Consider the following 23,203-nt stretch of genomic DNA (forward strand, 5'->3'; position numbering starts at 1 on the left):
ACGAACCACTTCTGGACACTGGGGACACAATGACAGTAGCTGAAGCCCTGCGAAACTTCTATGGGAACTACAAGGTTTGAGCCAAGAAAGTGAAGTCTGGGGCACAGAAGAAATGTTTCCATCTAATCTTCCAGCCAAATCTTATGACACTAAAAGGGAAAAGAGAAAATAAAAGTCTTTGGTATGTAAATACCTGTAAACTTCCCTAGACTGGGAAAGGAAACAGACATCTAGGTCTAAGAAGCACAGAGACTTCCAAACAGGATCAACCCAAAGAGGACCACACCAAGACACACTGTAATTAAAATGGCAAGAATTGGGACTTCCCTGGTGGTCCAGTGCTTAAGAATCTGCCTTCCAGTGCATGGGATGTGTGTTTAATCCCTGGCCAGGGAACTAAGATTCCACATGCTGTGGGGCAACTAAGCCCATGCACTACAACTAGAGAGCCCTTGTGCCGCAACTACTGTGCTCATGTGCTGCAACTACTGAGCCCATGCACTCTGGAGCCTGCACGCCACAATTAGAGAGAAGCCCACGCACCACAACAAAAGATCCTGCATGCCGCAATGAAGATCCTGTGTGCTGCAACTAAGACCTGATGCAGCCAAATGAATAAATAAATAAATATTTTTTAAATGGCAAAAATTAAAGATAAAGAGAATATTAAAAGCAGCAAGGGAAAAGCAACAAGTTACATACAAGGGAGCTCCAATAAGGCTATTACAGCTGACTTTTCAGCAGAAACTCTGCAGGCCAGAAGGGAGTTGCACAATGTATTTAAAATGATTAAAGGGAAAAAGCTACAACCAAGAATACTCTACCCAGCAAGGCTGTCATTCAGATTTGATGGAGAGAGCAAAAGTTTTACAGACAAGCAAAAGCTAAGAGATCAGTACCACCAACTCAGCTTTACAAGAAATGTTAAAGGAACTGCTCTAAGTGAAAAAGAAAAGGCCACAACTAGAAATGTGAACATTACAAAAGGAAAAACACCCTGGTAAAGGCAAATATACAGTAAAGGTAGTAAACTAACCATGTACAAAGCTAGCAGGAAGGTTAAAAGACAAAAGTAGTAAAATCATCTATATCCACAATAAGTAGTTAAGGAATTCACAGAAGAAAAAGATGTAAAATATGATGTCAAAACCAGTAATCATGGAGGGGGAGAGGAGTAAAAATTCAGCGTTGTTAAAATCCATTTGAACTTAAGAGATCAACAACATAAAATAATTATGTGTGTGTGTGTATTGCTATATATAAACTTCATGGTAACCACAAACCAAAGATCTATAATATCGATACACACAAAAAAGAGAAAGAAATCCAAACGTAACACTAGGGATAGTTATCAAATCACAAGAGAACAAAAGGAAGAAGAAACAGAAAAGACCTACAAAAACAACCCCAAAGCAATTAACAAAATGGCAATAAGAACATACTTATCAATAATTACTTTATGGGACCTAATGAAACTTAAAAGCTTTTGCACAGCAAAGGAAATCATAAACAAGACAAAAACACAACACTCAGAATGGGAAAAAATGTTTGCAAATTGAAGCAACTGACAAAGGATTAATCTCCAAAATATACAAGCAGCTCATGCAGCTCAATATCAAAAAACAAACAACCCAATCCAAAAATGGGCAGAAGACCTAAATAGACATTTCTCCAAAGAAGATATACAGATTGCCAACAAACACATGAAAGGATGCGCAACATCACTAATCATTAGAGAAATGCAAATCAAAACTACAGTGAGGACTTCCCTGGTGGCGCAGTGGTTGGGAGTCTGCCTGCTAATGCAGGGGACACAGGTTCGAGCCCTGGTCTGGGAGGATCCCACATGCCACGGAGCGGCTACGCCCATGAGCCACAGCTACTGAGCCTGTGCGTCTGGAGCCTGTGCTCTGCAACAAGAGAGGCCGCGATAGTGAGAGGCCCGCGCACCGCGATGAAGAGTGGCCCCCACTTGCCACAACTAGAGAAAGCCCTCGCACAGAAATGAAGACCCAACACAGCAAGAATAAATAAATTAATCAAACTCCTACCCCCAACATTAAAAAAAAAAAAAAAACCAACATCACTGCAGGTAAAACTCTGAACTTAAAAAAAAAAAAAAAAACTACAATGAAGTATCACCTCACACCAGTCAGAATGGCCATCATCAAAAAATCAACAAACAATAAATGCTGGAGAGGGTATGGAGAAAAGGGAACCCTCTTGCACTGTTGGAGGGAATGTAAATTGATACAGCCACTATGGAGAACAGTATGGAGGTTCCTTAAAAAACTAAAAGTAGAACTACCATAGGACCCAGCAATCCCATTACTGGGCATATACCCTGAGAAGACTATAATTCAAAGAGAGTCATGCACCACAATGTTCATTGCAGCTCTATTTACAATAGCCAGGACATGGAAGCAACCTAAGTGTCTAGCAACAGATGAATGGATAAAGAAGATGTGGCACATATATACAATGGAATATTACTCAGCCATAAAAAGAAACGAGATTGAGTTATTTGTAGTGAGGTGGATGGACCTAGAGTCTGTCATACAGAGTGAAGTAAGTCAGAAAGAGAAAAACGAATACTGTATGGTAACACATATATATGGAATCTAAGAAAAAAAAATGGTTCTGAAGAACCTAGGGGCAGGACAGGAATAAAGATGCAGACATAGAGAATGGACTTGAGGACACGGGGAGGGGGCAGGGTAAGCTGGGACAAAGTGAGAGAGTGGCACGGACATACATACACTACCAAATGTAAAACCGATAGCTAGTGGGAAACAGCCGTGTAGCACAGGGAGATCAGCTCTGTGCTCTGTGACCACCTGGAGGGGTGGGATAGGGAGGATGGGAGGGAAATGCAAGAGGGAGGAGCTATGGGGATATATGTATATGTATGGCTGATTCACTTTGTTTTAAAGCAGAAACTAACACACCACTGTAGAGCAATTATACTCCAATAAAGATGTTAAAAATAATAATAATAACAATAATACTTTAAATGTAAATGGACTAAATGCTCCAATCAAAAGACACAGAGTTGCTGGACTTCCCTGGTGGTGCAGTGGTTAAGAATCCACCTGCCAATGCAGGGGACACAGGTTCAAGCCCTGGTCTGGTAAGATCCCACATGCCGCAGAGCAACTAAGCCTGTGTACCACAACTACTGAGCCTGTGCTCTACAGCCCATGAGCCACAACTACTGAGCCTGCGTGCCACAACTACTGAAGCCCACGCAACTAGAGCCCATGCTCTGCAACAAGAGAAGCCACTGCAGTGAAAAGCCTGCACACTGCAACGAAGGGTAGCCCCCACTCACCGCAACTAGAGAAAGCCTGTGGGCAGCAACGAAGACCCAACACAGCCAAAAATAAAATAAATAAACTTGTTTAAAAAAAAAGACACAGAGTTGCTAAATGGATACAAAAACAAGACGTATATATGCTGCCTACAAAAGACTCACTTCAGATCTAGAGACACATACAGACTGAAAGTGAGGGATGGAAAAATATTCTATACAAACGGAAATCAAAAGAAAGCTAGAGTAGCAATTGTTATATCATACAAAATAGACTTTAACACAAAGACTGTTACAAGAGACAAAGAAGGGCATTACATAATGATCAAGGGATCAATCCAAGAAAAAGATATAACATCTGTAAATATATATACACCCAACATAGGATCACCTAAATACATAAAGCAAATACTAACAGACAAAAAGGGAGAAATCAACCGTAACACAATAACAGTAGGGGACTTCAACACCCCACTTACATCAATAGGTAGATCATCAAGACAGAAAATCAATAAGGAAACACTGGCCTTAAATGACCCATTAGATCAAATGGACTTAATAGATATATATAGAACATTCCATCCAAAAGCAGGATACACATTATTTTCAAGTGGACATGGAACATTCTCCAGGATAGATTACATGCTAGGCCACAAAAGAAACCTTGGTAAATCTTTAAAAACTGAAATCATATCAAACATGTTTTCTGACCACAATGCTATCAGACCAGAAATTACAAGGAAAAAAACTGCCCAAAACACAAACATGTGGAGGCTAAACAACATGCTACTAATCAACCAATGATCACTGAATCAAATGGATCAAAGAAGAAATTTTTTTTAAAATACCTAAAGATAAATAAAAATACAATGATCCAAAATCTATGGGATGCAGCAAAAGCAGTTCTAAGAGGGAAGTTTATAGCAATACAAGCCTACCTCAGGAAACAAGAAAGATCTCAAAACAACCTAACCTCACACCTAAAGGAACTAGAAAAAGAACAAATAAAACCCAAAGTTAGAAAATTCCCTGGTGGTCCAGTGGTTAGGAATCCATGCTTTCACTGCCAAGGGCCCAGGTTCAATCCCTGGTCAGAGAACTGAGATCCCACAAGCCATGCAGCACAGCCAAAAAACAAAACAAAAAACAAAAATACCCCCAAAACAAAAAATACAAAAAAACCCCCCAAAACAAAAAAATCCCCAACAAACAAACAAAAAACCTGAAGTTAGTAGAAGAAAAGAAATCATAAAGATCAGAGCAGAAATAAATGAAATAGAGACTAAAAAAACAGTAGAAAAGATCAATGAAACTAAGAGCTGGTTCTTTGAAAGGTTAAACAAAATTGATAAAACTTTAGTCAGACTCATCAAGAAAAAAAGAGAGGTGCCCATATCAATAAAATCAGAAATGAAAAAGAAGTTACAACTGATACCACAGAAATGCAAAGGATCATAAGAGATTACTATGAACAACTATATGCAAATAAAATGGACAACCTAGAATAAATGGACAAATGGACAAATTCCTAGAAATGTATAGTCTCAAGACTGAATCTAGAAAACATGAACAGATGCATTACCAATAATGAAATTGAATGAGTCATTAAAAAAACTCCCTAAGGGCTCCCCTGGTGGCGCAGTGGTTGACAGTCCGCCTGCCGATGCAGGGGACGCGGGTTCGTGCCCCGGTCCGGGAAGATCCCACATGCTGCGGAGCGGCTGGGCCCGTGAGCCATGGCTGCTGAGCCTGCACGTCTGGGGCCTGTGCTCCACAACAGGAGAGGCCACAACAGTGAGAGACCCGCGTACCACAAAAACAAAAACAAAAACAAAAAAAACTCCCTAAAAACAAGTCCAGGACCAGATGGCTTCACAGGTGAATACTACCAAACATTTAGAGAAGAGTTAACACCTATCCTTTTCAAACTATTACAAAAAACTGCAGAGGAAAGAACACTTTCAAACTCATTCTACAAGACCAGCAACACCCTGATGCTAAAACCAGACAAAGATATCATCACATACACACACACACACACACACACACACACCAGAAAAATATCACTGACAAATATGGATGCAAAAATCTTCAACAAAACATTAGCAAACCAAATTAACAATACATTAACAGGATAATACACCATGATCAAGTGGGATTTATTCCAGAATGCAAGGATGATTCGATGTCTGCTAATCAATCAACGTGATAACCACATTAAAGAATGAAAGAATAAAAATGAAAGAATTAAAGAATAAAAATCATATGATTATCTCAATTATGCAGAAAAAGTTTTTGACAAAATTCAATATCCATTAATGACAGAAACTCTCCACAAAGTGGGTAGAGAGGGAACATACCTTAACATAATATGTTAACAATGTATCATAAGCCCACATCTAACATCACATTCAACAATGAAAAGCTGAAAGCATTTCCTCTAAGATCAGGAACAAGACAAGGATGTCCCTTCTTGCCACTTTTATTCAACATAGTATTAGAAGTTTTAGCCACAGTAATCAGATGAGAAAAATAAATAAAAGGAATCCAAATTGGAAAGGAAGAAGTAAAAGTGTCACTGTTTGCAGGTGACATGATACTATACACAGAAAATCCTCAAGCCACCACCAAAAACCACTGGAGCTCATCAATGAATTCAGTAAAGTTTCAGGATGAAAAATTAACATACAGAAATTTATTGCATTTCTATACACTAACAATGAACTATTAGAAAGAGAAATTAAGAAAACAATCCCATTTACCATTGCATCAAAAAGAATAAAATATCGAGACTTCCCTGGCTGTCCAGTGGTTAAAGCTCCATGCTTCCAATGTAGGGGGCGTGGTTTTGATCCCTCGTTGGGGAACTAAGATCCCACATACCATGTGGTGTGGGAAAAAAAAAAAGAATAAAATACCTAAGAGTAAATCTAATAAAGGAGGTAAAAGGCCTGTAGTTGGAAAACTATAAGACACTGATGAAAGAAATTGAAGATGACACAAACAGATGGAATGATACCATGTGTTCTTGGACTGGAAGAACTAGTATTGTTACAATGACCAAACCACTGAAATAAATCTACAGATTCAGTGCAATCTCTATCAAAATACCAATGGCATTTTTCACAGAACTAGAACAAATAATTCTAAAATTTATATGGAAACACACAAGACTCCGAATAGCCAAAGCAATCTTGAGAAAGGAGAACAGAGCTGGAGGTATCACACTGTCTTCAGACTATACTGCAAAGCTACAGTCCTCAAAACAGTATGGTACTGGCACAAAAACAGAAATATAGATTAATGGAACAGGATAGAAAGCCCAGAAATAAACCCATGCGCTTATGGTCAATCAATCTGCAACAAAGGAGGCAAGAATATACAATGGGGAAAAGACTGTCTCTTCAACAAGTTGTGCCGGGAAAACAGAAAACTACATGTAAAGAATGAAATTAGAACGTTCTCTAACACTATATACAAAAATAAACTCAAAGTGGATTAAAGATCTAAATGTAAGACTGGAAACTGTAAAACTTCCGAAGAAAACATAAGCGGAACACTCTGAGATAAATTATAGCAATATTTATTTTGGATCTGTCTCCTAAGATGAAGGAAACAAAAGCAGAAATAAATGGGACCTAATTAAATTTAAAAGTTTTTGCACAGCAAAGGTAACCATTGACAATACAAAAAGACAACCTACTGAATGGGAGAAAATATTTTCAAATGATATGACTGATAAGGGGTTAATGTCCAAAATATATAAATAGCTCATACAAATCAATATCAAAAAACAAACAACCCAGTTAAAAAATGGACAGAAGGGGCTTCCCTGGTGGTGCAGTGGTTGAGAGTCCACCTGCCGATGCAGGGGACATGGGTTCATGCCCCGGTCCGGGAAGATCCCACATGCCACGGGACAGCTGGGCCCGTGAGCCATGGCTGCTGAGCCTCTGCATCCGGAGCCTGTGCTCCGCAACGGGAGAGGCCACAACAGTGAGAGGCCCGTGTACCGCAAAAAAAAAAAAAAAAGGACAGAAGACCCGAATAGAAATTTTTCCAAAGAAGACATGCAGATGGCCAACCAGCACATGAAAAGATACTCAACATCACTAATCGTCAGAGAAATGCAAATCAAAACTACAATGAGATTATCACCTCACACCAAAATGCCTATCATCCAAAAGTCTATAAATAACAACTGTTGGTGAGGTTGTGGTGAAAAGGGAACCCTTGTACACTGTTGGTGGGAATGGAAATTGGTGCAGCCACTGTGGAAAACAATATGCAAGTTCCTCAAAAAAACTAAAAATAGAACTACCATATAATTCAGCAATTCCACTCCTGGTTATACATCCAAAGATGAAAACATTAATTCAAAAAGATATATGCACCCCGAAGTTCACAGCAGCTTTACAATAGCCAAGATATGAAAGCAACCTAAGTGTCCCTCAACAGATGAATGGATAAAGAAGATGTGATATATGTACACAGCAGAATACAACTCAGCCATAAAAAAGAATGAAATTTTGCCATTTGCAACAACATGGATGGACTTGGAGGGTATTATGCTAAGTGAAATAAGTCAGAGAAAGACATATGCTGTATGATAACACATATGTGGAATCTAAAAAATACAACAAACTAGTGAATATAACAAAAAAGAAACAGAATCACAGATACAAAGAACAAACTATTGGTTACCAGTGGGGAGAGAGAAAGGGTGAGGGGCAAGATAGAGGCAGGGGATTAAGAGGTACAAACTACTATGTATAAAAGAAATAAGCTACAGGGATATATTACACAGTACAGGGAATATAGCCAAAATTTTATAAGAACATTAAATGTATAATCTATAAAATTTTGAATCACTATGTTGTACACCTGCAACATATAATATTGTAAATCAACTATACCTCAATAAAAAATAAATACATACATACATTAAGAAAAAGTCTTTGGTATGTAAATCATGGTGAACTGCTTTTGCCTTTCAGAACCATGGTTTTAAGGTACCAGCATGATGAACTCTCAATCAGAGACTTACTTCATTTTATTTACTCTCTATCTCATTTCAAAAGAAGGTTGAGGCAAAAAAAAAAAAGAGGTTTTGCTTACAGATGGAGAACATTTCATGAACATCAAGAACAACAAACAGCTGCCAACCTCTTGGGCCAACCCAACTGTTCAAGTCTCAGTTTAAATGTCATTTCCCTTAAGAAGTCTTCCTTGACCTTAACAGCCCCCCATTACATTAATTATCCTGATTGATGGTACCAAAACACGCCAAGGGGTGTTCACCTTCATAGTCACACCTTCATAGTTACATTTCATTATTGTCTTTGGTTTCTGTTTTCCCTTTTAGACTGTGGTTCCATTAGGCCAAGGGACCATGGCTGTACTGATTGTCACTGTCACCATAGCATCTGCTACACAGATTTCACTCATTTAAGAAATATTTAAGGGGGCTTCCCTGGTGGCGCAGTGGTTGAGAGTCCGCCTGACAATGCAGGGGACGCGGGTTCGTGCCCTGGTCCAGGAAGATCCCACATGCCGCAGAGCGGCTGGGCCCATGAGCCATGGCCGCTGAGCCTGCGCGTCCGGAGCCTGTGCTCCGCAATGGGAGAGGCCACAACAGTGAGAGGCCCACATACCGCAAAAAAAAAAAAAAAAAAAAAGAGAAATATTTAAGATATCTTTCGTTTAAAAATTGAATGCAAGGGAGAAAAATGCTCAAGGAAAACAAAATAATTATAGCATAGAAAGATTGGTGGAGAAGGTGCCCAGAAACAAGGGAGACATTAGTATTATCGGATGCTGATATAGATATTTATAGAATCAGGGGAATTAAATGAACTTGAGTTTTTAACATAAGGCAAACCTGACCTGATAATTATAAGTGATAAGTTGCCATGGTTCCCCACAGGGCTACAGGCAATTAAAGAAAGTCCTAATTTTAAAGACACCAACCTACTGAGAAAGAGATGTTTTAATGACCCAATGTCACAAATACACACATTGGAGTTGTAATCCATAACCTAAGGATGGAAAGCATTTGGGAGAGGCAAGAATGAGACTAGAAAGAGATAATCTGTAAGAGTACAAAGCAAGCTTCCTGACCAAATATTTTTAAAAGACAGATGAGATCATAAAACTGGCTTAGGAGGAAGAAAAATCAGTGCTGGACCCACCCCAAGTGACTAAAAGCAGTGCATCTGATGAATTCTCATCTTGCCCTACTGACAATTTCATCTTTCAGAGGTAGAAGTAGTGACAAGGGGCACTCCCACTCCAGATTTAAATCTGACCTACAAAGAAGACAACCTTGGTGAAAAAGAAATGAAATTTGAGAGGAATTCCACATATCATTTTAGAGCCCTAAATGTCCAGAAAGGGGAATGCTAAGTCTAATATAGACATGTACCTTAGAATTGAGGCAGACATCTTTCCCATGTTCAGAAAAAGTTGGTTCAAAGAAAGATAGACAGGAGGTGCAAGGCTGAGGATCTGGAAGATAAGATGGAGCATGAGTTGAGAGACTCTTAAAAATGAAGGTTTTACTATGAATCTAGGAGTTATTCCAAGATTGAAGAAAGAAAAGGACACATAAAGAGGCAATATGTCTTGCAGGGGGGACTTCCCAATGAACTCAATGGGTACCTCACAGGCACTTAATAAGCCTATGCTGAAAAAAACTGATGCAGAGGAAAAAAGAAAATATAATCAAGGGGAAAATAAATATTGCCTGAAAAGTATCATAAAAGCTAAATCTCAGAATGAACTATTTTTTTTGGTAAGTTAGGGGAAGAAAAAGGCAATTTTTAACTTCTGTCTAGGTCATGTCTCAAAGGAGAGCTAACAAATGTCAGCTCACAAATGTTAGAGAAAGCAGAGCCATGTGATCCCTCTCTACTCTATTAAACAAAATGATTGCTCAAAGGCCAAGGGGAGGAAAAGTAGAATGAAAGGACTTCAGTTCAAGCTAGATCATGAAAATTTAAGAGCATCTGTGACTCGAAGGCAATTCAAGTGCCCTGGCCCAAGTGTATATCCCAAGGTGTGGCGGCATTTGGTGTTTGTCAGTCACCCTCCATCACGGCTCTCTGAGGGCCTGAGCAGGCTGGGAGAAGCACCGAAGCAGCTGAGGGAGGAGGAGGAGGAGGCGCATTTGCTGTTGAGATGGAGAGTTACATGTGAAGAAGCCAGGCAGCCTAGAGATACTCCCAAAGGAATATGAATCTGTGAAAGAAAAAACTATAGTGGGGGCTACAGCTACACACAGAAAAAGAAAACCCTTGAACAAACTCAACAGGACAAAAACTAGATAGGATTGTCTTCCTAGAACGTGCTAGGGCCATTCTTTTTTTCACCTTCTCTCCAGCCCTTCCTCCCCTCACCAGCTGTCAGCCCTTCCTACTTACCTAATCCATGTCATACCCCTTGCTCTTCTGGCCACTGCCACCACCCCCCAGCCAGATTTGTTTAGAAATCTATACATCAGGGGGTCTCAAGATGTGGGCCTCTGGACAGCAGCACTGGCATCACCTGTGAGCTTGTTAGAACTGCAAATTCAAGCAGAATCTCTGCATACCACAGCCCAGGCAGGAATGTATATTGATAAGCTGTCCAGGTGATTACTATGCAATTTAGTTTTGAGAACCACTATTGCAGAAGATTGGACACACATGGTAACCAGTGAGGACTTAGGTATAGCATCTTAACCTTTTCACTTATTGTAGTTTTTTAAAAAATTATATTTCTCTGAAAATACATTATATAAGCAGCCCATAATAGAACTTTAATAACTTAGGAAACTCAAAGTTAAGTTATGCAACAATCATACCTACTGAACTGCTGATGGGTTAGCACCAAACCTTCCAGCCTAATAGGAAATCTCACATCACAGCTTCCAACCATGTTCTGAATTTTAAAATCGAGGAATCTGGCGGGAAAGCCCAGCTTCTGCACCACACGAGCATACTTTCTTGCTGCAAGTCGAGACAGCTCTTCGCTGGGGAATGGCAAATGTAATTAAAGATGTCTTAATCACTACGACTGCTAACTAGCTGGGCTGTATTCACACACTTCCCTGATTGTATTTTTAGCATATGTACCATGTTTATCTTTCAGTGTATACTAGGAAGCTATAGACTTTGAGGAGAAGGAACTACCTCCCCTACTTTTGTCCCTAGCACCTAGAAAAGGGTATGGTACAATGTACAGCTGTTGAACTGAATCATAAACAGATTTTTGTCTTCATTTGCCATCTTTCACATATAAGGTAGTTTTTTCTTTTACTTGTTTTAAGTGTTATTAGATGAAATTAACTATTCCACTGGTTCTCAGAAAGTGTCCTCAGGCCAGCAGTAGTATTACCCGCTGAGAACTTGCTAGAAATGCAAAGTCCCAGGTCCCACATCAGACATGCAGACATTCTGGGGTTGGGGCCCAGCAATCTATGTCTTAACAAGCCCACCAGCGATTGTGATGCTCACTAAGGTTTTAGAATCATGCTTCTGGTCTAAAGGTGTGTGTCATTTAGATGGGAACAGCAGTAACAAAAATAAGGACACATACATACATACAAAAAAAAAAATCAACACAAGGAAGTAAGTTATGTGCCAACTGAGTGGCATAGATAGGATGCCAGGACTTGGAACTTTATGGGACAAATTATATACTTAAAAAAAACCATGAAAATACCTCAAAATCTGCCCAATGTTGCTCACGTTTTCTCACACAATTGTCATTCAACTCATACTCAATATGAGAAAGAAATAGATTCATCCAACTGTGTGGCTATGTTCTTCTAAATGTTTGTCCTACTCCACACTTAAATCCATGGCAGAGAATGTGAAATCCTGAGATTTGGGGCTTTATTTTTCATTAGGTACTTTTCAATGGTCACTATCAAAATAAAAACAGTGAGTAGCAGGGGTTGCCCAGCAGGGGTTGCCCAACAGGGGCAACACCTGGTGGGTGAATCCTATGAATTCCACCCTCTCTTATGGGTTATACCCACCTTTAAGTTGAAAATCAGACGTACATTAAAGAAAAGCCAGATTGAACTTATTTGCCTGGACAAAAGGGAGCAAGCGGTAGAGTCTCTTTCCAGTCTAGATCTGTCACAACACTGTGCCATTTTCACATCACCTCATTTCATGGTGATTCTCCTCATCCATTACCAACTCCTGAAAAGTCCCTAGCAAGGCCGTGTCCCCAAGATAGCAGTGAAATAAGTGGTTTCCATTTTGAAAAACCACATTTTGCCTAAATGACCCGTTACATCTCCCATAGTGCTAATATTTATAAGGCCAAATTTCAAGAATTTGCATAGCCTTATAGTTTCTTGTATCACACAGAAATTCCCATTCAAACAACTAACGGTTAAAATCTACATGCATTTTCTTGTACAAATATTAGAAAATAGGTTAAGAACCTTGAAATTTCACCACCAGTGGTAATTACCACTGATAAATTTGGCTCCTCCGCACTTTTCTGTGCAAAGGCAGGTATCCTGCACTACGCAAACTCTGATTATTTCAACTAAAGAGAATACGTTTGGTTAAATTTTTGGAGATAATTCTGATATCTCTTACACTAACCAGACTTTTACAACTCTCTATCCAAAACTCAACAACCACATAGATTTGGATAACAAATATCTCTTATAATCTGAACTCACCATCCAAGCTTTCACTATCAGATTTTGGGAACCAAATAAATTCAGATAGGAAAAAAACACTCATGAATTAGGAAAAAAACACTCATGAATCTGTGTGTTCTCCCCTCCCACAACTTAACATCCTTCCAACTCAATATACTATACATGGCTAAATAATTTTATTTTATGATTTATTCAAAACTGTATTGCTAGAAATTTGTTCCCTCTGCCCCTGTTTTAAACAACGCTGAAATGAACATCCTTGTAGTTATCTTGCAGAGTTGTCCAAAAATGACTTAAAAATGGAGATTTCTAGGTCAAAGGATACACAGATCAACAGAAGAGAAAGGCCAGAAACTTACTCAGACACAGGTAGAGAACTTAACATGTAAAAACAGGTGGAGGAAAAATACAGCAAAATAGATTCTTCTATAAATGTACTGGGACACTGACTGGGCATTTGAAAAAAATTATCTTATATTGAAGTAAAATTCTAGACCTGCTCTGCCCAATATGGTGGCCACAAACTACATGTGGCTATTTAAATTTAAATTAATTAAAATTAAATAAAAAGTTCAGTTCCTCTGTGGTATTAGCTTATTTCAAGTGCTCAAAAGCCACATATGACTAAAGGCTACCACACTGGACAGCACAAATACAGAACATTTCCATCATCCAGAGAAAGTTCTAGATGAGTCAAAACATTAACATCCTTTCTTCAATACAAAGCAGGACCTGAAAAACACCAGAAGAATATATGGAGGTCAATACTTATATCATGTTGTGTGTGGAGAACGCCTTCCTAAGCATGAAGCCAAACACTGAAACCATAAAGAAAAAAGCTGGATAGACTAACCATACACACACAAAATTAAATTGCATTAAAAAAAACCCATAAAATATCACTAACATTAATATGGGAAAAATATTTATGGTATAAAATGGTGAAAATACTTAAATACCAAAAGACAAATATCTCCATAGAATATTGGGCAAAAGATACAGTAGGTAGTTTATATGCTTACGAAAAGTTAGTCTCACTACTAAATCAAAAGAAATGTGATTAAAACAACTTTTTGCCAATCAATTTAGCAACTATAAAATACAATATTAACACCCACTCTTTACCAGAGAAAATGAACACTAGGTGCATCTCTCGAGCGAGGAGAAATTGGTACTATCTTTCAGGAGGATAATTTCCTACTCATCCTCCAACACTTAGAGGGAAGAGCAGCTCTCCCACTAGTTCTATGGTGAAAGGATCTACATCAGCACAGGGCTACGTCTGCATGAGAACCAGGAAAGACGAGCCTGTAAGAGATGCTTCCTGAGTGAATGCTCAAGCTAGTGGTCAAGAAATGTCTAATTTCCCTCCTGTAAAAAGTTCTATCCATTCTTCTGCCTGCAATGAGGAAAATACACAAGAACTACTTTCCCAGGTTTATAACAGGTTTTACCACTAGTATAGCCTTTTTGTTTCTTCTTTTAAAATATACCTTAGAAACAAGTTGTAATAGCCTAGTAAAGCCCCCTTCACTATGGGGGACTGTAAAGTGGGATATAAGTCCGTATTATGAGGCTGAATGTTTTTAACCCCAAATTTGGCATTTCATGAATTTAACTCCTTAGCAAAGTATTTTGCGTCTACGATGTGTTTTAGAGCCTTAATGCCACCCTTCCTTGCTTTACATAGTGAATTATTTGTCTGGTAGTGCGGGAGGACGGCTTCTCTTACCTTTTGGCTCCTGTGCAGACCATTTTCCCAGAGCTAAATATGAGGGCTGTAGTCCTGGGTTCTCGGATCCTCATTATGACGGCGGCAAACCTCTACACACAGAAGCCAAAAGGACAATTAGCCTCTGCTAGGGGTTAACACTATTTCAGCTGACCAGCTGAGCTGGACATGAAAACAGTGTTGAATAAATTGAAATTTAATGGGAAAACTAAAAAATGTCTGGGTCTATTCTCCCACATTAAGGTTAACAAAATGATCATGACTCTAAAATGTACATACTTAGAAAAAACAGGTAAGAATAATAATAGTAAAGCTAAAATTTAAGTACCGGTTATGTTTCAGACCCTATGCTAAGAGCTTTATAGGTTTTATCGCATTTAACCTCATGACAGGACTGAGTTGAATCCATTATAATTCCCACTTAGTGCACAGGGAAGCGAAGTGGTTATTTAACTTCCAACATTATACAGTAAACAGTTAAGTTGAGATTTAAAACCACGACTATCAGACTCCATGCTTTTTGCTTTGATATACTTTTCTTTCAAGGACTCTTTGAGAAAAAAAAAGTATGAAGTATGTTACAGCCTTGCCAAGACTCTAGAATGTACTAAAAAGCAGCCAAAATATAGAACAGAATACATATATTGATAGGCATTCTGAAGATGAATGACAAAAAGTTGATTTGTCAAGCTCTTGCCCACCATAGTCCTCAACGTGGTCCCCAAGCCGGCAGCACTGGTAAGTCCTCCAAGTGTTGCTGATGCAGGGGAGGGCTGAGAACCACTGGCCTGCCACATCCACTTCCCCCATTAAGCTGGGAAGGAAACTGGGGTGGGTACCATGCAAGACCAAAGTTCCATGGGTTAGAGCCACTCCACAGGACAACAGATCACTCCAAGGCCAGACTGGCAATTTCAGATATGAAGTGTTAACAGTAAAAGAACCCTGAGTCAGCACTACACAGAGCCGGGCAAGGACTATTAATGTTTTCTAGGTGTTCACTAAAAAGGTAGTGCTCTCACCTGGCATTCATTTTGTTAAATTCTTAAGGCAGCTTAAGTGCCAAGTCAGAATTTTTCTAGCTGTCAAGTCCAAGTTTGGACAGATCGTGTATACCAAACTGAGAGGAGAGAGGAGGATGGTGAATAAAATATGCTTAAAATGTTGATTGCTCAATAGTGGGGTCCATCATAGCTACAGCCATGAAAATCCTAGCTCATCATTGCCTGTCTGTCCTCATCATAGCCGGCTACATGAAATATAAATAGGAAAGCTTAGCTGCATTCGGTAACACTCAGGTAACACTTCAGAGGTCAGCAACAACACTACACAACAGGAAAAACAAATACTTAATCCATAAATAGTTGATGTTGGCAAGGTCCTCTGGGTTCCGACTAATATGGCCTTTTTCATCTAACTCCATAAATCCTCCACCACCCAAGACAGTGAACTTTTTCCCAGCAGGGACCAGGCCTCACTTATCTTTGTACTAAGTACAGAGCCCACCAAATCGTTAAATGTTGATTGAATTAACAAATCCACTTCCTAGGTAAATAGACCATTGAAAATGGGATGCCTGGCCTTGGGAGGACACAAAAAAGAATAGATTTTATTAAACTTTGAGGGAAAACAAAAAATCCCTGAATATTACACTTGAACTTTACACTTTAAACAATTGAGCTTTCTCAGGTAAGAGAAACTGTAAATGGAAAAATACACAGGTGTCAGGAGATAGGACAAAAATTAGAAAAAGTTATTTCCAGGAATATGATGACATTGTAAGAAAGTTAGCATTTCCATAGTCAGGTTGAAAATAGTCATACTGAAAGGTTTTTCTGAATGACAAGGGAAAGAACTTTTAGGAACTGCTCAATAATTACTGTATTCAGCACAGAAAATGAGATATTTTTTATAAGTTCAAAACAGAGAATGAGCCGATTAAACTTGTGTTGCCAAAAGCTTTTCACTAACACATTTTTTCTTTTTTTAAAATATAAACAAAGGAATGAGTCAATATCATGATCATATGAAGGAAAGAAAATCTAAATAGAACCTAACTGTGGAAAAAATTACTGGGAAATCTTACCTTTGGGTTATATTCTGCATTTTTTGCATGCAAAGCTATTTTCTTCAGATCCAATTTACAGGCCAGGTTTACAGTGGAAACTATGTTCCTAAAGAAATAAGTCAACCTATGTGATGAACTCGGAGATTGGGATTGACATATATACACTAATATGTATAAAATGGATAACTAATAAGAACCTGCTATATCAAAAAATAAAAATAATAATTAAAAAAAAGAAATAAGTCAACCTAAGTTATACCAGATATAAAAAGTAAAAAATAATGAAAACGTATTAACTTCCTCATTTCATAGGTTTGGGTGACTTCCTGGGGGAGAATTATTCTAAATGTGAAATGTATAATAACACATTTAGTGATTAAGACTCCTTGCTTCCACTGCAGGGGGCGCGGGTTTGATCCCTGGTCTGGGAACTATGATCCCACATGCCACAAGGCCAAACAAACAAAAAAATAGCTTTTTCTAAAATTTCCTGACTAGCTGACTAAAATTAAGTTTTAGATCTTTTTCAAAATGTCTCAAAATAGAAATCACAATATCAAATCAACGTGCAAATCAAATTCAATTTTACATCTTTATATCCTTTGTGTTATTCCAACTCCAGCCACAATTTTCAACTAAAGTGCTTTACTATAAACAGTACAATCCTTCAAGAAGGTGTATACTCACCTTTAACTCCCTCTTAGGAGATCAAGAGTTAGTGCTTCATTTTACAGATAACCAAACTGTCTAAAGTCCATTACGAACTAACAAAATCAAGGATAATGACATCTGAAATTCTCTTCCCTACACTATTACCATCCCATTCAGGAATATATTGATGAAATGTGTACTCAGAAGAATCACCCATTTAAAACAACAACAACAACTTACTGTAGTTGAGGCACAATTCCAGAACATTCTGAAACAGGGGTCACTGGTGTCATCGGAGTTATGGATGCCAGAGGCAAGGAGTGTGGTTTCTCAGGAGAGGGCTGGGCTGAGTCAGCATCACCAGGGTGGAGATGTGAATGGGAATTTGACCCACCGCTGCTGTTTAAGGCCAGGCCAACGTCCTGTTGGCTGGGTAATGGCAACCTACTTTGCCAACTTTTAGTTTTACAATTTTCTTCAGTTTCATGCTTGCTTCTAATGACAGTCTGGTCTTTATTTTCTTGGGTAAGCTCATCTGGTAGGAAGCTGAGATCCATAGATGAGAAATTGCCAGATGTTTCTGTGACTTCTTCAAGCTGTGAATTAAACGTAGTCTCTGGATTGGATGAATTAGGTATGTACACATCATAAGGCACAATTGGGCTGAGCAGGGGTGATCTGGGTGGAGCAAGGTCATCCTAGGCCATTCCCAAAACAGACAAACAAAACACAACAAACAGAACATCATGTCACACCAAAGGGATGCCACCTTGGCTGGCAGGCAGTGTGCTCAGGATGAGGCAGTTCAGGTAGCTTATATTCATGCCCCGCTCTTTCCACAAAATATCATTAAAATTCTACTGTAGGGTTACAACACACTTAATGAAAACAGGAAAGTATATCTTAAAATGCAGAAAAAGCATTTTTCATAAAACGTTTTCCCTACTTTGGTTAGACCTGTAGTAAGTCGCCACTCTAAATCCAATTTTGTAACTGAGGCAATTTGGCAACCATGCTCTAAACTGTGTGTACTTTGAAGAGTACAGATTTTCTGTACTCCTTAAGTTGATTTAAAGATTTTTTTGGAGTTTTAAATTCGTATTTTAAAGAGAAGAGCAGTAAGTGAAGGAAGCTGAGGAGATAGCTTTGAGTGCTAATCAAGCCTCCACAAGGAGCCATCTTTATTCCTTCTAGTCAAAGGAAGGAAAAGAAATCATTCCATTTACGTGAATGTACAATAAGGAAAAAGTTATTGAAATTTAAATGGCAAGACTAGTTTAAATCAATGTATTATACTTCCAGTCCGGGGAAGGCTGCTCAACTTCCATTACCATCAACCGAGGGAAAGAGGCGTGCAACTGAGGGAAGCAGCTAATGTAAAATTCATGGCCTTTGTTATGGAAAAAAATCCTTGGTACATATATTGCCATCCACGTCACCCAAGTTGCAGGCCTGGATTCTAGATTTTGACCACTGCTGGCAGGATAACCTCATCCCTTAGAAGATCATACTTCTGACAATTGAACTCACCAGTGCCTTGTGCTGCATCTTCTCCATCACAAAGCTATTTAGCTAATGTCTGGCTAGATCCTGTTAAATTGTGCTGTTACCACAAGTCCAGCAGATGGCAGGGGTGACTAAATGTTAGAAGAAAACACTTAAGAAGAATGCACTTATTCTCTGGAAATAAGATTTGACCTTATTTCATTTTGAATTATGTTATTAGTCTCTAACTCCCTCCACCCCCATCCCATAGATGGGCCCTGAGGGACACTGAGGTGGGGACAATGGCCCAGATTCCTCTCCATTGTTTTCTTTGCCTCTTCTGTTCTAGCCAGAAAAGATTCCATCAGCCAATTTACACTAAAGCACTAATATCTGCAACATCAGTGTCTCCCCTCCTTTTTCCCATTATGGCATTTTAGCAGGGGACAAAGCCTCCACCCAAAGAACTAAACTTCAACAAGGAATTTAAGGCAATGTCAACAAGATATCAAAGGGTAATGTTTTACGGCAGTGGAACCCTGACAGCCTCCTTTCGAGAGAATATGCTTACAGAGTATTCCCTGCATCCTTGGCCTTATACCTGAAGAAACTTTTTGTTAAACTGTCTTTGCAGAGTCATTAACTCATCTTTCTCAGAACCTTTCCAGCGTGGGCTCTCCTTTTGCAATGTTAAACGCTGTGGGACTTCACTATTTCTACCTCATTGCTTATCATTGTCTATTTAAAAATCCGGGGACTTCCCTGGTGGCGCAGTGGTTAAGAATCCACCTGCCAATGCAGGGGACACGGGTTTGAGCCCTGGTCCAGGAAGACCCCACGTGTCGCAGAGCAACTAAGCCCGTGTGCTGCAACTACTGAGCCCGCGTGCTGCAACTACTGAAGCCCGCACCTAGAGCCGGTGCTCCACAACAAAAGAATCAACCACAATGAGAAGCCCGCGCACCACAACGAAGAGCAGCCCCCGCTCACTACAACTAGAGAAAGTCTGCGCACGGCAACGAACACCCAATGCAGCCAAAAATAAATTAAAAAAAAAAAAAAAAAAAAAAAAGAATCCGGGGCTTCCCTGGTGGCGCAGTGGTTGAGAGTCCGCCTGCCGATGCAGGGGACACACGTTCGTGCCCCGCTCTGGGAAGATCCCACATGCCGCGGAGTGGCTGGGCCCGTGAGCCATGGCCGCTGAGCCTGCGCGTCCGGAGCCTGTGCTCCGCAACGGGAGAGGCCACAACAGTGAGAGGCCCGTGTACCGCGCAAAAAAAAAAAGAATCCGACACCCCCCCCAGCCGAAAGTTTTTCCCTTGCTTTTCTTTCTGAAGACTCCTTCCTCTCGTTTCTACAGTTCTTAAATTAAAAAACAAAACCCAAAAAACGTAAGAATCACAAACTGAAAGAAGCCACAGGTGCCTCCAATTTGTATTCATACTAGACAAGGTTCGAGTTCTGTTGGCAACCTTGGGTAAGTTATTTCAACTCTCGAACCTTCTATTTTTTTCAACTGAAAGACGGGGATAATCAAGCCCACCTCCTAGGGTCGCTAGGAGTTTTACGAGAGATAAAATGAAGGCAGAATCCTTAGTGCGCAGGACCCAGCGCCCAGCAATGGGGCGGGATGCGGACCCTGACTGTGGGACCGTGGCGGCGGCTTCCAGGCTCACCTGGGTGGCGCACCGGGCCAGGAAGAGCTCCAGGTACGTTTCTTCCCCTTCCATGGACGGAGGGCTCACTGTAGGGGGCTGGGAATCGAAGGGAAGAGCCAGCGCGAATCGAGCTGCCGCTAAATCCGACGACGCGCGCGGGGCGCGGAAGCCGTTTATCAGCCCGAGGCCGCACGTGGCGAGGCGGGGCCCGGGCCGGGGGCGGGGAGCCGGGGACCAGGGGCCGGGCGGGGGCCCTTGTGCCGGGCCGCGCAGTACACGCTCCTGTAGACGGCGCGAGGGAATAGATGCTGAGCCAGGGAGCTGGGTGCAGAGCTCAGCAAGGGGCCCATGGGTCGCGAGCAAGGGAAGAAGAGCTGGGGCTGGGAGGGGAAGACTCTCCTCGCTGGGGTGCTGTCACCACACCCGCCCACAGGCGAGAAGCGACTCGGCCTGCAAATCTGGAGATTTCCTTCCACCTGCGAGTGCTGCCTTTGCCTCCTGCAGGAGAAAAGTTATCGGTGTTCGCAGCATGAAAGATGAACGAGTTGGACGGTGAGAAAATAAATTTTTTAAAGATAATTTTTTTTTATTTTCTTGAGCAGAGCGAGTGGAATTTGAGGCGCTTCACCCAGTCAGGTGTTGCACTTTTATGTCATAATTACTTCTCACTTTCAAATCCCAGCTGGCTTTTTTCCAGTCTCAGAGAATTCAGTCTAAAGCCACATATAAAAGAATGTGTTGCTGCAGTTAGGGTTGATGCAGCTGAAGAAGGTAATGTAAAACCAAATAATCAGGATTTCCCCCTTTTTTGAAATTATTTTAATTTTTAGTGCCTCAGCTTTCATAAGAACTTACATGTGCAGAATGGTTCTATAAATATAATTGGTACCTTTTATGTAAGATATTTCAAAATGTACGTGGAGACGTACACGTAAAATACGTCTTCCCTTCTAGCCTATACTCTCCGAGAGCAGGGATTTTGATTACTAACCTTTGTGCCTCTGTACCAAGCTCATAGATGATCAATAAAATTTGATCAGTGAATGAAAAACTGCCCTCAGAATGGAGCATAGTAGAGACAGAGAACTCTAAGAATCAGGTCAATAAAAATTGTGTAGAATTTCTAATCAAGAACATAGGAAATATTTTGATAAAGCTAGAATTTTTTTAAATAAATTTATTTATTTTATTTTTGGCTGCGTTGGGTCTTCGTTGCTGCATGCAGGCTTTTCTCTAGTTGCGGTGAGCCGGGACTACCCTTTGTTGCGCACGGGCTTCTCATTACGGTGGCTTCTCTTGTTGCAGAGCGCAGGCTCTAGGCACGTGGACTTCAGTAGTTGTGGCACATGAGCTCAGTAGTTGTGGCTCCTGTGACCTAGAGCAAGGCTCAGTAGTTGTGGCGCACGGGCTTAGTTGCTCCGCGGCATGTGGGATCTTCCCGGACCAGAGCTTGAACCCGTGTCCCCTTCATTGGCAGGTGGGTTCTTAACCACTGCGCCACCAGGGAAGCCCAAAGCTGGAATTTTATATAATGGTTATACTGATATATAACTAATCTAATGATTTATGTTAAGTGAGATAGCCTATCAAAAATGTTTAGCATAATACCTGCTTAGTAGCTCAAATATTAGCTCTTAGTTTTGTTATTAGACAAATATGGACCAAATTGTGTCTGCCCCTCCCCCAAAATTCATATGCTGGAACCCTAATCCATGTAATTGGTGTCCTTATAAGAAGAGAGAAACACCAGGGCACAGAGAAAAAGGCCATGTGAGGACACAGGGAGAAGGTGGCCATCTTTAAGCCAAGGAGAAGGGCCTCAGGAGAAAACAGACCTTCTGACACCTTGATCTGGGATTTCCAGCCTCCAGAACTGTGAGAAAATAAATTTCTGTTTTTTAAGCCATTCAGTCTATGGTATGTTGCTATGGAAGCACTAGGAGGCTAAAATATATGCTTATAAAGTATCTCATCGTATGTGGTAGGTGGAATTCTGAGATGGTCCCCAAAATCTACACCTTCTCCAGTTATGCAAACACTAATCTAGGTGCTGCTGCGAACGGATTTTGCAGGTCTAATTAAGGACCCTAATCAGTCAACTTTAAGAAGAGAGACATTAACCTGAGTGAGCCTGACCTAATCACCTAATCAGGCGAGCCCTTAAAAGGAACTGGGCTCTTCCGGGAGAGAAAGATTCAGAGCTAGAGAAAGAATTACCATGAGGGAGATTCTCCACTGCTGCTTTGGAGATGGATGGGGTTATGTTGCAAGGAAGGTGGGTGACTTGGAGGAGCTGAGAGTGGCCCATAGTTGACACCAGCAAGGAAAGCGAGACCTCAGTCCTGTAGCTACAAGGATCTGAATTTGGCCAAGAAGAAAGAAAGGAGGCCTTAAAAGGAGCTCAGCCTGGCCACTACCTTCATTTCAGCCTTGTAAGCTCTGAGCAGAGAACCCAGTCATGCGGTGCTCAGACTTACAACCTATACAACTGTAATCTTATAAATAGGTGTGGTTTTAAGACACCAAACTTGTGGTAATTTGTTACTCAGAAATAGGAAATGCATACATCATAAGTTATGAATAAGAATTAGGGACACAGATTTGCAGTGATCTGAAGGGCAAATGATAAGGC

At 40.3% G+C, this 23,203-nt stretch overlaps 1 protein-coding gene across 1 annotated transcript in view; it reads right to left on the reverse strand.

Moving 5' to 3' along the window:
- TBPL2 (TATA-box binding protein like 2) overlaps positions 1 to 20,643 on the reverse strand; it is a gene marked incomplete at both ends in the record, with an annotated part of 33,447 nt that extends 12,804 nt beyond the window's left edge. Inside the window, 5 exons of the mRNA XM_082618452.1 lie at positions 11,154 to 11,321; positions 14,710 to 14,801; positions 16,796 to 16,883; positions 17,669 to 18,126; positions 20,590 to 20,643. Of these exons, the coding sequence (XP_082474578.1) occupies positions 11,154 to 11,321; positions 14,710 to 14,801; positions 16,796 to 16,883; positions 17,669 to 18,126; positions 20,590 to 20,643 (860 nt within the window). The remainder of the gene's footprint in view (positions 1 to 11,153; positions 11,322 to 14,709; positions 14,802 to 16,795; positions 16,884 to 17,668; positions 18,127 to 20,589) is intronic.
- Positions 20,644 to 23,203: the final 2,560 nt, after the last annotated feature.

This window comes from Mesoplodon mirus, assembly GCF_964341445.2.
Source record: "Mesoplodon mirus genome assembly, chromosome: 4".
NCBI lineage: Eukaryota > Metazoa > Chordata > Mammalia > Artiodactyla > Ziphiidae > Mesoplodon > Mesoplodon mirus.